This window comes from Tachypleus tridentatus, chromosome 11 (genome assembly GCF_004210375.1).
Source record: "Tachypleus tridentatus isolate NWPU-2018 chromosome 11, ASM421037v1, whole genome shotgun sequence".
Taxonomy (NCBI): domain Eukaryota; kingdom Metazoa; phylum Arthropoda; class Merostomata; order Xiphosura; family Limulidae; genus Tachypleus; species Tachypleus tridentatus.
Window position 1 is genome coordinate 68,388,882 of NC_134835.1, and position 15,843 is coordinate 68,404,724.

General features: G+C 32.4%; 1 protein-coding gene across 3 annotated transcripts in view; it reads right to left on the reverse strand.

Annotated features, from left to right (window-relative positions):
* Window positions 1–467: 467 nt before the first annotated feature.
* The window catches only part of LOC143232379 (cAMP-dependent protein kinase catalytic subunit 3-like), a 78,943-nt gene continuing 63,567 nt past the window's right edge, over window positions 468–15,843 (reverse strand). The window contains exons 3-9 of one of the 3 annotated variants that reach the window (XR_013017513.1): window positions 13,833–14,096; window positions 12,315–12,434; window positions 11,238–11,333; window positions 10,727–10,784; window positions 9,947–10,024; window positions 4,783–4,965; window positions 468–2,580 (exon numbers count right to left, since the gene is read on the reverse strand). Coding sequence is in view for 2 of the 3 variants with exons in the window: in XM_076467727.1 (XP_076323842.1) it covers window positions 2,452–2,580; window positions 9,947–10,024; window positions 10,727–10,784; window positions 11,238–11,333; window positions 12,315–12,434; window positions 13,833–14,096 (745 nt within the window). In the remaining variant the exon portion in view is untranslated. Of the gene's footprint in view, window positions 2,581–3,231; window positions 4,966–9,946; window positions 10,025–10,726; window positions 10,785–11,237; window positions 11,334–12,314; window positions 12,435–13,832; window positions 14,097–15,843 lie in introns of those variants that run through there. The other 2 variants (XM_076467727.1, XM_076467726.1) reach the window with 2 other exon arrangements.

Sequence of the window (15,843 nt, forward strand, 5' to 3'; positions counted from 1 at the left end):
ATATTTACTTAAAACAAGTTTGTATTTGATGAATAAAAGTTTAGTCGCTAAGTCTGATAAGTTTAGCCAAATTAATATTTAGACAATATTTATACCAACAACATCAAGGAATTATTAAAAGATGGTTCGTGTAACGAACTTAAATTAATACTTCATATTAGGCTAAAACTAATTTTTTTTATTAATATCACTTTTGCTACAAATTAAAGGAAATATCTTATACCCACGAGGTTTATATTGGGTTGGTTTTATGTCCATCCAAAAACTGATAGAATTGGTATTTCTTTCTGCCAGATTGGAGACATTATTGGTTTTTTTTCCCACTCTGTTGATAAATTCAGTACTAAAATGTGTTTTTTTAAACTAAATCTCAAGTATATGGGTAAGAGGCAGTCTTTAAACTTTACAAGAAAAAATTTTTGAACCAATTGATCAGTTGCATCTATTTGATGCAGTTTTTCTTTCACCATTTTTTTTGTAGCTTATGTATCAAGTTGCTTCCAATATCGGTTATTATTGAATATCTAGCTTTTCTTTATCAGAAATTTTTGATGCTGTGTTTTTAATACGCATTTTAAAACCTGGGAAGGGTTTACTAGCACATTGAGGGCTTAACTACAAGATCCTGCGTGTTCGAGCTTCTGCGCGAACTTTCTATCTACGATCGTAAAACTCGTGCTTTATATATCGCTGTATTTGATCCAGATGTGTATTTAAGGTATGCTTATTGAACGTTTATGGAAAGGCAGTACGGTAGTGATGTATTAACGAATTTTACAAGCTGTCAATTCGTCCAGCATTGAGATTCAGTTCACATTAAAAATTAAGAGGAAGTAAGGCTGTTTGAATTTTGGAGAATACTGTTAAAAATGGGTTCTCGATTGTCCTGTCACACAGAATAGTGTTGCTCTTTATCACAAAACGTGTCTGCTTTCGTAGGATTTTTTTGGGGGGAGAAATCTAAATGTATCAGAACGATTTAAAATTTGAAATGAATTTTGAAACTAACAGGTAATTTACATGCAATCATTTTTTCACAGGATTTATAACAGATAGGTAATATGTTAAAGGTATGAAAATACAATACCAGTGGCGATATGTGTCACATGCTCAAGGCATTTCTATAAAAAGGGTTAATATGTTTTTTTAAATAAATTGTAGGATAACTTTATTCTCGTTATAAATTTTAAAACTATCGTTAAAATTAGAATAAAATGACGAATTTGGTATCTATAAAATTTTATCTAACTGTGATTTAAATTGCACTAGTCAGATATGAAGTAATTAAATATTTAGAGTTAAGTAATAAAGTTAATGAATCGGCTTTAACTGGACACCCATTTGTTAGTTGCCATAAGTTTCTATAAATAAATAAAGTCATGACCTATATCTCCAGATTGTAACTTCATTATTTCACTATTAAAGCTTTATTAGAAGCTGTCGATCTCGTACAACCTCACTAATCCAGTGATTCTATTCACGTTTATAAAAAACTTCTCGTAACAAACTCCAGTTTGCGTTAACAAAGTTAAGAATAATAAGTATTAGAGAATTCTCGGAAACTATGAAAACTACAGTATCATTCTAAATAAAGTTTTCTCCGCATATTATAGAAATTAATTGTTAAAATTTTATTTTGCAGATGTAGAAGGCGTAAAATGTTGGATAATTACGCAAATCATAAAAATATTTTATGCGAATGCATTTATTCAAGTAAACAAGTTGTCTGTTATTGCAACTCCTTTATCATCATGAACACATGCAAAAAACTCCAAAAGGGCTTGGGGTTTGTTTGTTTGTTTTTTTTATTAGTTTTGTTGTGAAATACATTAAAGTTGTGATGCATTTTATTAGCATAATATACAATACAAATCAATAGATATTTATTTTTGAAATATGTTTAAAAATTTTAATAGGCGAAACTTTTAGTTTTGCAAGGCTCACCCTTAAATATTGGAGAATTTATTTGAAAACAAATTTTTGTTTTCTTGATTATAATTTGTCAAACTAGCCTATTTCTTAAATCCAAAAAACAGAATAAGAGAAAATAAAGTCCATGCACGTTAAACGTGGTAAACACAGATGAATCTAACTGTATATAACATGCTTATTATAGACTGTTAATTTGTGCATTTTCCATAAATAAATGATACAACCTAAATCCTGTTTCTAGCGTGAAAACGCACAAACAATATATAGTAAACACCTTGAGCTGAAAAAAATTGTGTATGAGACACATATTCAAAAGTTTGAAATATATAATTAATCTTACTACAGTATCCCCACCTTACATTTAATTACGTATCGTGTACTTGGTGTATATCAAAAACGTTCAGTAGATATCTTAATATTTTACAGTTTGAGGGAAATTATTAAAACAACAAAAATTTAATAGTTTCAGGTCTTAAGCTTCATATAACAAACTTTGAGAAGTAATAAGACTAGTATGTTTCAAAAATCCAAGAAAAAAGCAAGTTCTTGTCCTGACATTTTAGCTGTGGTGGGATTCCATTTCCTCTCAGGAAATCGGTCAAAGTAGCGAGTGTCCCCGCTGTGGTTTACACGAGGAATTATTGGAGGCTGCGGAAATATATAACATGTTAATAACAAAAATGGCGTTATTTCACAGCATCAAGGATTAGAGAAAATATTAGGCACTTATATTTAATGCTGAGCAAAACTGATATGATATTTATAATGGGGCGATAAAACAAAGTTATTTGATATGAAGGTAATCTCAACACAAAATTATTTTATGGTTGATTTAACCAGAACAAAACACTTGACTTCTATCGTTTCTAAAATTCAAGATACTTCCTCCTTGTCGAATAAAAATATAATATGACGGTTTGAAACGTTTCTCTTGTTCAAGATGTTTATACGCGCAAGAAAAAGTTGTATTTGTATTCCAAAAGTACATCCAGGCGGGTTAATCTAAATGTAATTTGTTTATTATTACATCATTAATATATGTAATATACGAATAGTTTACTTTTAGTTCCAAACACATACGCAAATTTAAACATACAAGTTTTCCTTTTCTTCTGAACCATTTTCACTTGACTTTGAAACGAAAATCTAGAAACTGATAATTCTCAAAGACGTACAATAAAATTCCTATTACTGATACTTTACAACGCTTTATATTAAGAGTAATAAAGCTAATTAGAATTATTCTTATCATATTTCATGTAATTATTATTTGTATTTTAAAACTTTGTGCTAGTGAACTTTATTACATCAACATGAACTTAGGTTTTATTAATCTTTCCTAATATATACAACAAACAAATAGATACTCCTTGTACAAAGTTATTACACTAATAATGATATTTAACACTATTTAGATATACAACGATTTTCTTAATAAATTTTAAAACATTAACATTAATTACAGATAAAATTATTTTATAAAATCACAAGTTGCTATTAAAACGATTTGGCACATTCATCACAATCAAATTGCATTTCATTAATCTTTATATTTTGGTACCTTATTTGAATTATATATAAGCAATCAATACTTATGCAAAAAAAAATAGTTACATATCCATAAACACACACATATGCTGTCACGTATCAACATTATGTACCTAGGCTAACAGATTATTTTTTTTACATTATCTAATAAATTTGTGAAACAAGAATCAACAAATTTATTCGCATACAAAAATCTATGACGTTTTATTTTCTAAGTTAACCGAGATCAAATTTTCGGTGAAAAAGTAGAGATAAATTTATATACTAAAATCCCAAATGGTAACAAGTTATAAACACTTTGAAACACTTCGAAATCTAGAATATCCACTAACAATAACATATTTAATATCATCTTTAACGCATATTTTATATCGATTGTGGGAATAATGGTGGTAGTTTTTTTAAATATAGCAACAAAATTTAAATAATAAATAATTAAAGACACAAAAAACATTAATGGAACATATTTTAGGGTAACGTACATTGATTTTTACAATGTTCTAGAAAAACGTTCTTTCAGAAGTACAGTTACAATACAGCATGTTTTGAAAATTTAAATATCTTTAGAGGTTTATCAAATAGATAGTTCATTAACGAATAAGTCATTTCTTCTTTTCTTTTGCTTAGCAAACATAAGTTTTATTTTTCTCACGAAGAAAAAACGTTGGAGTTTAAAAACTGAAGTGTTTTCTGATGAATCACTAAGCGTTTTTCAAAAAATAGCAAAGCAAAAATACGTAACACGGTACACGAGTCAAGATGTCGATATGTTACTACTTTCAATTCAACCTACATACACCATTATTTAGCTCCTCAGAGGCCAAATTGAATAAGCCTATTTTCTTAAAAGGCAGTGAAAATATTTAATACTAAAAACTAACATTTATATTTTTATATAATCAGATTGACATAATGTATTAATATTCTCCCCTTTACACCATTACTCATTAAGACGCTTAAATAAAATGTCTTTAAATTCTTAGGTTAGCCTACTACTCTGAAATCGAAGAAAGGTGGTTTGAAAAACAAAAATGCCTTTACAACTCAAAAAACATTTCGTCTTAATAAATACACACACGTATATTGGTATTGTGTTTAAATAGACTTGGTTAAATGATTGTACAGGATTAAACACACTACAATTTGTTGTGTTTTAATATTTTCTTTCTAGACTATGATTATAGTGCATCAATACGCGTTACAATAACGATAAATCTTACAACTTAATAGATGCATCCCATTAACACATTTTATAACTGCATCTATGGCTAAAACTTTCACAATACAATATGTAATCTTTACTTCAACACTTTGATATGATCCAATTGTTTGGTTACACTAAGTTTTCATCTTCAGCTAAAATTCCTCGAACATTTTTATTTCCTTGTCAGTAAGAAGTGAAGCTCCCTTGTAATTCTCTTCTTCCGGATAATCATCAAAGTTACCCGTGTCTCCGTCAGATTTCACCTTAGGGACACTGGGAGGCTGGAGAGAGGGTTAGCGTAGCGAAAGAAAGCGGGATAGAAAGAAAAAAAGAACTGTTAGAAGCCCATCACCAAACGTATGAATCACAGTTTAAGAAAATATTAAGAATTATACAGGTAAGCTCAATGTACCTATAAACTGGTTATGATTTGGATCTTCCAGTGAACGTCTTGAACTTTATACAGTTTCCCTATTCTGAGGCTTAAAATTTTAATACAAAAAACAACTAGGAAATATTAACTCTAAGTGTAATCGGTGTATAATGTCAATAAAACGATACATCTATCTAGGGCATCCTTATTTGTCATTTTTCAGAGATAAACTAAACCGTATGTAATATCTTAAATTTTAATTTATATATCTCAATATGTGGTTCACTTTTTAGAAGATTGGATAGCAAAGAAAAATTAACGTGAATTTGACAAAGCCTCTAAACTTAAAAGTAGTCTTACTTATACTGCAAACGACAACTTCTTTACAAAACCCTTATGTTTCCACGTTCCAAATTTTGACATGTGTATTTGTACGAATAAAGTTACTTTAATAAAAAAAATTGAAGCATAATAACTAGAAAGTTGAAGTATAATCAATTTACTGACATTACACAAAACATTAGATTTTGTGTAAAGTCCCTTTTTATAGAGACGTATTGATTGTAAGATGTTCTTTAAATGTTCCAAAATGTCAACAAAAATATCCTTGAATCTACAACTTCACTCATGTTTCTTAGCAAAGGCTCAAATACGTTTATGATATCAGTTATTGCACATATTCTTCTGAATTTCAGCAAATGAAATGCTTATACTCTAAGAACTTATTGGTCGGGGATACAGTTTTTGGTTTTGTTTTGCAAGGAAAACATCACGGGATTAAGAAATGCGAGCGAAATAAAGTGGGTCTAGCTATAATCTTATACATAGTTCGCTATTAACCTAAACAAGTAAGAACAACAAATTTAAATTTAGAGATGGCTAATATCCATCTTTCATAAAGAAAGCAAACAAGATCGTAGGGATGGCATTTGGACAGGCAAGGATTTAATACATAGCAATACGTATATATTTAAATCACAACCGCGTTTAATTACCTTGGACGTAGAATATGTTTTCACCTCTGTAGGTGTTGGAGGGGGGAGTGAGTATGGGCACGATTTCTCCGAATACAATTGATCTGTGACTCAACTTAAAAATGAAGAGTTTTGAGAGTCAAGAGCATAACCAAAGTCACGAATATAAAAAAAAAATCCTTATCTGTTAACATTGATCGTTTTTCCACATTCATTTTGCTTTTAACTGAATCAAAGTAAATACAATTTGATAAACCTTGGTAGACATATGTGAAATATTATTCCTCGTTGTCGTGTCAAAAATGGTCCTTATCCGTTGGTATACAAACACTTTTTTGGGGGAGGATGGGTTCTAATATGATAAACGTTGCGGGACAGAGGTACGCGTTATACTGAGTTCTCTTCTACATTATAAATACAGCTTTTCTATGTCTATTGAAACACTACATTGAAACAAAAACAACGAAGAAGTGAAATGAAATACGTGCAGGGATGACCAATATCAAACCTCCACAAATAATCCAAACATAATAATAAGAATGACTTTTGCATCATCCTTACAACACAAACATACAGAGTAGTAGAATATTAACAGACAAAAACAGGATAAACAAGAAATTCAAACTTTTACTCTGACATTCACAGACGTTCCCAAAGCTTGTGACTCTGTAGCTACATAGATATTGTTATAAAAGAAAACACTGCATTATATTGTAAAGTTCTGATGAATTATTGAAGATTTTTGAAAATACCATTTCGATGACCATCCAAACCATCCCTAAAAAGCTCGTGCTATCGGCTTCTGTTAGTACACTTTCAATATAAGAAGCAAATTTTAAGCGCTATTAGAACCGACTAGTAAGCGAAAATATTACCCTAACGCAAACAAATATACTCGTATGTATTTATAGATAATATGTAATACAATTTCTGGAGAGCCTCTTTGTAACGTCATTAAACCCAAAACCAAATGCTCAAGTTTTCAAGCGCTATGATCAATATCTACGTCTTTTGTTATATATTCTAATTAATTTGAATACCTTACTTCGGAACTTGTGGTAAAGGTCATTAGCCTTGAAATATTCACTTAAATATTATTTACTCATTAGATAATACTTGTTAGTGTGTTATCACTAGATATTATTAATTAGTTTGTACTCTCCGTTTCGACTACTATCTTCAACTGTTTTAAAAGAAGTCCCGAGAAAGATTGTGAGAAAGCAGAAACCAGGTTTCTATTCTGATTTTTCTTGTAAAAAAATAAATGCTATTTATTATCGATACCTTTCCTCACACGGATAAGAACTCGAATGAACAAATCATCGTTTACAGGTGGGATATACAAGTGTTACTGATTTGTGTGTTAAATGTTTTCAGTTAATTGAACGTAGAGGATTATTTATATTTCCTTTTCTCATTTTAGTGGTTCACATCACATTTAGTGGTTAAGACACTCGACTCGTAATGCGAGGGTCGCGGGTTCGAATCCTCGTCGCACCAAACATTCTCGTCCTTTCAGCCGTGAGGGTGTTATAATATTATGATCAATCCCACTATTCGTTGGTAAAAGAGTAGCTCATGAGTCGGTGGTGATTACTAGCTGGTTTCCCTCTAGTCTTAGACTGTTAAATTAGCGATGGTTAGCGCAGATAGCCCTGGTGTAACTCTGCGCGAAATTCAAAAAACAAACATTCCGTTTGGTATTAAAGTTTCACCCTATAACATTCTTCTACATAGACTATTACAGATCGGATTACAAATCAGTGTCGATCATACTGACTTTGTTTGTTCTTCTGGTATATTGTAGTTCACTATATATTATAAATGATGTTTTCCCTATCCATTAGGTCTCTAGATAGTTCATTGTGTACTATATTGTGACTTTTGAATACTCTTCCAATTTGGGAAAGATCCTTTGGTATAGTTCAACAGGATAGGCCCCTCATATAACATATCCATATATAAATCTCCCACAAAATAAATATCACAACTTTCTGAGTCAATACTCACATTCGACGTGACACCAACAAGGCTGAATTAGCCCTGTGGTTACTTCTACCAAACTTCCACATGGAACATTCCTGACACAATGCTCTCAAAACGGCCATTGTGAGACCTGTGATTCATCTCAAACACTTGTATTACAAATATACTACAGATTAGGTAGCTTACAAACACAGTTATCTTAACCGAAAATAGAAGGTCACAAACTTTTGCTTCAAGACGCAACTATTGCCAAGACAGCTGACACACCACAGGGTTTTACAATTTGGTTGTTGTTTGGTTGGTTGTTTTTGAATTTCGCGCAAAGCTTCACGAGAGCTACCTGCGATAGCCGTCCATAATTTAAAGACTAGAGAAAAGGCAGCTAGTCATCACCACCCACCGCCAACTCTTGGGTTACTCTTTTACCAATAAATAGTAGAATTGAACGTCACATTATAGCACCCACACGGGTGAAAGGGCGAGCATGTTTGGTGTGACGGGGATTCAAACCCGCGATTCTCAGATTACGAGTCAAGCGCTTTAACCACCTGCCCATGCAGGACGTCACTCAGTTTGAGTTATATCCGCCTTTTTGTACTTCAACAAAAAAAAGACGAACGTCATAGATTGCTTGTTCTCCAAAATGAAAAAGGTTTGAAATACAGAGAAATCTACGAAGAAGGAAATTTGCGTCACTAAAACCCTCCTTAACATACGTAAAAATAAAGAAAAGAAACAATGAATATGCAGGAAACAAGTTACATACACGTACCCAACTATATCATAGATCTCTCTGAAAACATAAGCAAATAACAGTCTTTCTAGACTTTTCTAAAAATAGAACAAAATTCGTAGAGAAAATGCATGACGGAAACTAATTAACAACAACAAAATTAAAGTGAATAAGTTAATGAGACTTTTCTTATAGACTGCTAACCAAGATAGCAATTTTCAGAGTGAAGGTTAGCCAGTTTCTGTATTACAAATGAAAGTATAAATATAAATCCTAATCAAGTCTTCTAAATACGTACATTTATACAATGGATCTTAACCCTGTTTTCCTCTACACAAGAAGTAGAAACATTCACACTTACGATGTTAATCCAGTTTACTGAAGATATTAATTAATATACACATTCATACTATACACTTGTCAGTATGGTTTGTTTTTAAATATTAAAGAAATGTAAGAATAGTAAGCTTTCCTAAGCGTTTTTTTTTCTCATCTTCATATAGTAAAGACAAATAGTTGGCGGACCAAGAAGTTTACAAAAGGTTTAGACGTTGTAATGTTACTTCTTTGTATAGTCTAATACTGTCAGCTTATCCAAGGATGGACGAACTTAAGTGTATTTTTCACTTATTTACAATGCATGTTTCTTTGAATGATAAATATTTCAAATTAACTACATTACTGGAATAAAGTTTATGTTTTACCTGTATAACGTATGGCATGTATTTCACGTATTCATATTTATCTGCCTTTAGCGTCCATAAATGTGTAAAAAAAGATGCAATATTTATACAGAGGTAGATGGTTAAAAACAGTTTCAGTGAACAGGATACTAGTGACATCGTCAGTACACTCTGTATGTACTTCAAATTGAAATAGACTCCCAATAACACAAGACTAGTAATCTGAACACGTAACATTTTGTTGAACGACTTTAGTTTCGTCAAACTTTGTTTAAACGTATTCTTGTCTTTAAGGGATTGCGTTTTTGTTTAGCTACTAAAACAAAATGTTAAACTTCATGTAGTTCGATTTAAATGTTCGAACTTATGAAAAAGCAGGCAAGAGAGAGATGAGTGTTAGTCAGTGTTTAATTAGGGAATACCAAACAATTTAATGAGACTTTGGTTAGTCCCTCATGTAAATTACCTATCACATTTCAATAAACCTGCAATTTTAGAAACTTGTAAATTTACCTTGACCCTTCTGTTTAAAACATCGTCCCAGTTAATGCCTTTGAACCATCGATGTCTTTTAACATCGTCAGCGCCGTTCTGAAATAAATAAAAGTTAATTCTCTATTTTTCCGATATCTTCTATTTAAAATTCAGGTAAATAAAACTACATTTTCTACACGGTGTAACATAAGTAATTCTAAAACATGAGGTAATGTGTAAAATGTATTTTTTTTTATCGACATGCAATTCAAAAAACATAAAAGTGCATATCCGTGTACATAACGATAAACGTTCAGGGAACTTAAAGGTATCAGTGATATTAATAATAGTAAAATGGTCAAACTTTAAGAACACTCTGTAGTGCCTACTGCTTATTCCCAGTGCTAAAGGGAGCAGGATAGTTTGTTTGTACATAAAAACATCAACTCCACGTGACGGTTCAACTTGGAATTATTTGTGGCGCGAGGATCATTTGGGAGAAAATGTTTTGCTATTTTGTTAAATGAAACTAAGGGTTTCTATAGTAACTCGATAAATTATACAATGGTCACAATGATAGATAGATATTAAAATATACAATATTCTAAAAATCTGCAACTAAATGCACATTTAATTTAAATCACTGATCTACTGTTAATGTGCAACTAGATGACTGAGCTCTAAAACCTTTTATTCTTTTCTATAAACAAAAACTTTATTAATGGAAATAGCTTTTGTTTCGTACACACATTTTAATGATTAACAAGAAATATTTGTAGTTCTACAACGTCTTTAGAAGCCAATCTACGAGATATTTACCTTCATACTTCCTAATCGTTTTGTACGATCTTGAACAAGGAACTTCTTTATTAGATCCCTGTATATGAAAAAAAATAAATAATCGCTATGCCTTTAACGCTATGAAATAAAGTATTTATACAAACAATATAAAAATACCGATCGTCGTACTTATTAAACAATGAAATATTTGTGTATAGCGTACTTGCTGTTCTTTTCCTATCAGAGATAAGCCAAATGGAGAGACTATATAAGCATTTAAAAACTAAACAAGAAAAACTATAGTTCACCATTGAAGATTAATGTTCTAAATATTTCTTTAGCCCTTTTTCATGTTTACTAATGAAATGTAGAATTCGGAAAAATAAGCAACTTACAAACAGGTTATCGGGCTTCACATATCTTTCACAAATATTTCAAACCCAGTAAAATGTACTGGTCATTAAAGTTTATTATTATTATTATTATTATTGGAGATAAAGAGCTGGAAGTTCAAGACATTAAAACTAAGCCAATATCAAAAACTTCTTACTTCGCTACCGGGTCAATATGTCTAGGCCAGTCTAGTTTCCCGGCTAGGATCTTCTCGTAGATAGCAAATGGATTGTCATCAAAAAAAGGAGGGTATCTATGAGATAAAGGAAGTCGAGATGAAATCACGTAAGGATGATTTCTGTTCCTTTTTTTCAGCTTGTTATCTTTGAAAGTGTCGGTGTAGTTAAAGTAATTTAATTGTTGAATACACTTCATTTTCCGTTAGGTTTAAATATGTGTTCAGGTTTATGTTTTTATATTTTCTGTAAGTACTTAGTACTGAAACTTTCTTCCAAATATTACATAATCTTCGATTTAATTACAATTTTTAGGGCTCCGAGTTAAGTTGAACTACATATAAATAATTTGTTTTTAACACTGTACAAATGTCGCAATTAAGAAAGCGTGAAACTAACGTCTGGAAAGATGTTTTAGTAGCTATGTTTATAGTACCGTCGCCGTTAGGGCAGGCTATACAGACGTGTATTTAGTACCGTCGCCGTTAGGGCAGGCGATACAGACGTGTATTTAGTACCGTCGCCGTTAGGGCAGGCGATACAGACGTGTATTTAGTACCGTCGCCGTTAGGACAGGCGATACAGACGTGTATTTAGTACCGTCGCCGTTAGGACAGGCGATACAGACGTGTATTTAGTACCGTCGCCGTTAGGACAGGCGATACAGACGTGTATTTAGTACCGTCGCCGTTAGGACAGGCGATACAGACGTGTATTTAGTACCGTCGCCGTTAGGACAGGCGATACAGACGTGTATTTAGTACCGTCGCCGTTAGGACAGGCGATACAGACGTGTATTTAGTACCGTCGCCGTTAGGACAGGCGATACAGACGTGTATTTAGTACCGTCGCCGTTAGGACAGGTGATACAGACGTGTATTTAGTACCTTGACTGTTAGGGCAGACTTGAGACGTGTATATAAGTATCTTCGTCTGTGGAGGCGACTTTTAAATATTTTTGTTTTCACTAGATAAATCAATTACCTTCCACAATGAAATAGTACATTCGTCTGACGTTGGCAGTCTCACACGAATAGGATACTGGATACTTTACTTACCCAACTAACATTTCGTAGATTAGTATGCCCAGAGCCCACCAGTCAACAGCCTTGTTGTGACCCTTGCTCTGAATGATTTCTGGAGCTAAATATTCTGGTGTTCCACATAAAGTCCAAGTCCTAAAAATAAATACTAATGTGAAACACGTACTGTAAATTGGTGATATTTGCATTTGTTCAATTATTTATAACTGTGTTTGGATTATGTTAAGATGACATCGCTTTTAGAAATTTGCGATTTATCATTGAATAATTGTGCGTATACGACTATTCCATATTTTCAAGGTGTAAACACCTTTTTCAAGCTGGCAAAGCATGATTATGATCAGCTATACTTGTCATATTCAATTACTACAGTTTTTAATTCTTAAATCCCCATAGGACTAAATAAGAGTTTAATAAATAACGTATCCCAGTCGGTCTAAGGATCTCAGAATCAACCGAAACGTTTCGTGGATACGGCGAATAAAGTGCGAATGGAATACTATCATTATTCATTCATTTTTGAAAATTCTTAAGAAGCTACACAAAAAGAAATAGTGCTTAAAAGTATGATAGAACTGATATTAATGTTTTATGACCAGTATAATAAATTATTTCAAATTCTATTGACTGACACTTCTATTAAAGTTAAATATTACTATGAACATTAAGTAAAATTACTAATGCTTATCGAGCATGTTGAAACAATCTAGAATCAGTGTCACCTAGCTTAAATATGAAAAAATTACTAAAGATGTTTTAGTTCGGCAATTTCTTTAATAATAATCTACAAGATTTCTTAGGTAGGTGGTTGACTTAAGATATTTAAGTTCCATTTCTCTCATGCTTGGCATATCGTATTGAAATTGTCTTCGTGTATAGTGCTACACTATACACTACACCAAAAAGTGCTACAACTAAAATAAACAATACTACCACCGTTAACAGTGGGGACATGCAACTGATAAGTTAACGCGTTTTCTTATTAGTTTAAAGCTACCTGTCGTAATATTTCATGCTATGTTTATGCTAATTTATTGATTCTAATACCTCTATTATTAAGTTTACTTGAAACAAAACTATTCTGAAAAGAATGTAAGAAATAAATCACGAAAGTTTTAATTTCATTCATTTTGGAGTTAAGGCCAAATCGAATTAGGTTTTGCACACAGTAATTAATAATAACACATCTTGAAACCTAAGCTGAATTAAAACTCGTCGGTTTATCGTTGCGATAGTTAAAAGTAACATTTTGTTTATAAACACTGTTTAACTACTCAAAATAACTTCTCAGAAAACACAAGTACTCGAAACCGTTTCACCACTGAAAATTGTATTTCTTAGATATTTATGTTAGCGATTTCTAAGACCAGCTTATAGATCTGAAGTTGTATTCGAGGAGTCATACGTCAACATAAACACGGAGTAAGCATTTTCTGAACCTTTGTATGTTCTACTTCGTAAACTGGATCCTAACGAATAGGTTTACACACTTTATATAAACTTTTGACTTTTCAAAAGAACCCTTTTTGTTACCTGTCGGTTAATTTCTTTGCAAAACCAAAGTCTGTGATCTTAAGATGACCATCTCTGTCCAGCAGTAGGTTCTCAGGTTTCAAATCTCTGTACACGACTTGCTGTTTGTGGAGATATTCCAGAGCTAGGACTATTTCTGCAGCATAGAAAGCTCCCGTAGTGCTACTAAATCTACCGGCGTTTCGCAAGTAAGTGAATAACTCTCCACCACAAACGTACTCAAATAACATGTAGAGCGAACTGTCGTCATGCGTTGTCCAAATCCTTCAATAAAAGTTAGACGCTTTTAGTACAAATTTGATGAAATCGACACTTAAGCAAATTTTTATCACAATAATCGTAACACTATAATCTAGAACCTTTTATTGAATAATTGATCGTGAAAAGTTTAGTCTATTAGTTTACCACAACAACTAATTAAAACTAATATTTTTATAGAACGCTAATGAAACATTGCCGAAGCATATGCAAGACTTATCACCACAAAAAATATAAAATGCTACTAGCGTAAGACATGTGTTCCCCCAGTCGCAAAAGTACTTTTATTAAAACTTTACATACAATGAGACTGTTAAAGGATTGGTTGATTTGGTGTATTATGGCACAAAACAACTAGGCTGTCTGGGCCACACACCCTTTAAAGTTAAAATTAAAACAAATTTAGTAATATTCAGAAAAGAAAATTAAGGTAAAACAAAACAAAATTTAAAAAAACAGCATTAAAACCAATATTTACATCTAGTCTACAGCGGTAAGAGAAAAACGACAGTAATACAAGTTATTACGGACTTTTTGTAGCATAATTGTAATTATAATTCGACAGAAAGATTGGTAGGCAAGTTAAAAAACAACCGTTAATCTCCTGAAGTTGGCCTTCCCTGTCCTGGTTCCGGGTTACTTGATGTTATGGCCATTTTCAGGAAGTAAAGTAATGAAAGTTTTGAAAATCTTGTAGCAAAATATTAATAACTCGCCAGGATGACTAACGAGTAGTTCAAACAGCAGCGTTAGTCCCCTGAAATTGTCCTTTCCAGTCCTGGTTCAGAGTTATTTGACTTTAAGTTCATTTTTAATTCAAATCAAACAAGTTGGACCGTGATTCTTAAAAGGGAATCACGTTAAAAAAGGTTTAATGTATAAATTAAAACTTAAATATCATTAAAAAGGTTAATGGCCTTTAAAGAAAACTAAAAACATATCCAAGGTGGACAGTGTCGCCATCGCCAATAACACTCTCCAACGTTATGGACAAAACATTGGACAGAGTTATAACGACAGCAAGACAGTAAAAAATATGGCTTATTGTGAGCTGAGTATCACACAGACTACACAATGGTGCATCAGTCCCAGATAAAAGGAAACGATGAGTTAAACTGTGACCAATGTGTAGTCTACTTAGAACAACTTCCTTGTTCCGATCCTTACGGTAGCAAGTTGGCCAAAGTCCAATAGAGGGTTTTATTTCGAAAAGCTTGTTTTCATGTTCTCACTCCAAGTCAACTTCCAACTGGCACGGAACCGAGCCTTGAATACAGGACTGTTGGCGGCAAAAGTGCATGCAAACGGTTTTAGCGAGAGAAAAGTTAAAACCGTTTGATGTGGTCTACTTCAGTAAACGATTGAGGAGAGTCTGTAGCTGCTGCTCAATATAACTCATGTTCGACGATTGACATGAAATACGAAAGTCGTCAACATAGAATCTGTTTGCAACAGTAAGAGGGAGTTGTTCAGTGATGGCATTAATTTTTTATACTGAAAAGTACGACACTCAAAACACAGCCCTGATGGACTCAAAGTTCCTGTAGAAAAGAACGGGAAAGTGTCGAAACCACACGAACTTGGAATCTCCTGTCCATTAAAATTTTTTAATAAAAGTGGGCAAATGTCCACGTAACCGATACGTATGGAGGTATCGGAAAATGCCATTCCTCCATGTTGTATCGTAAGCCTTCTCAATGTCAAAGAATGTTGATACAAGATGTCGTTTGAGAAAGGCTTCTCGGATTGACGT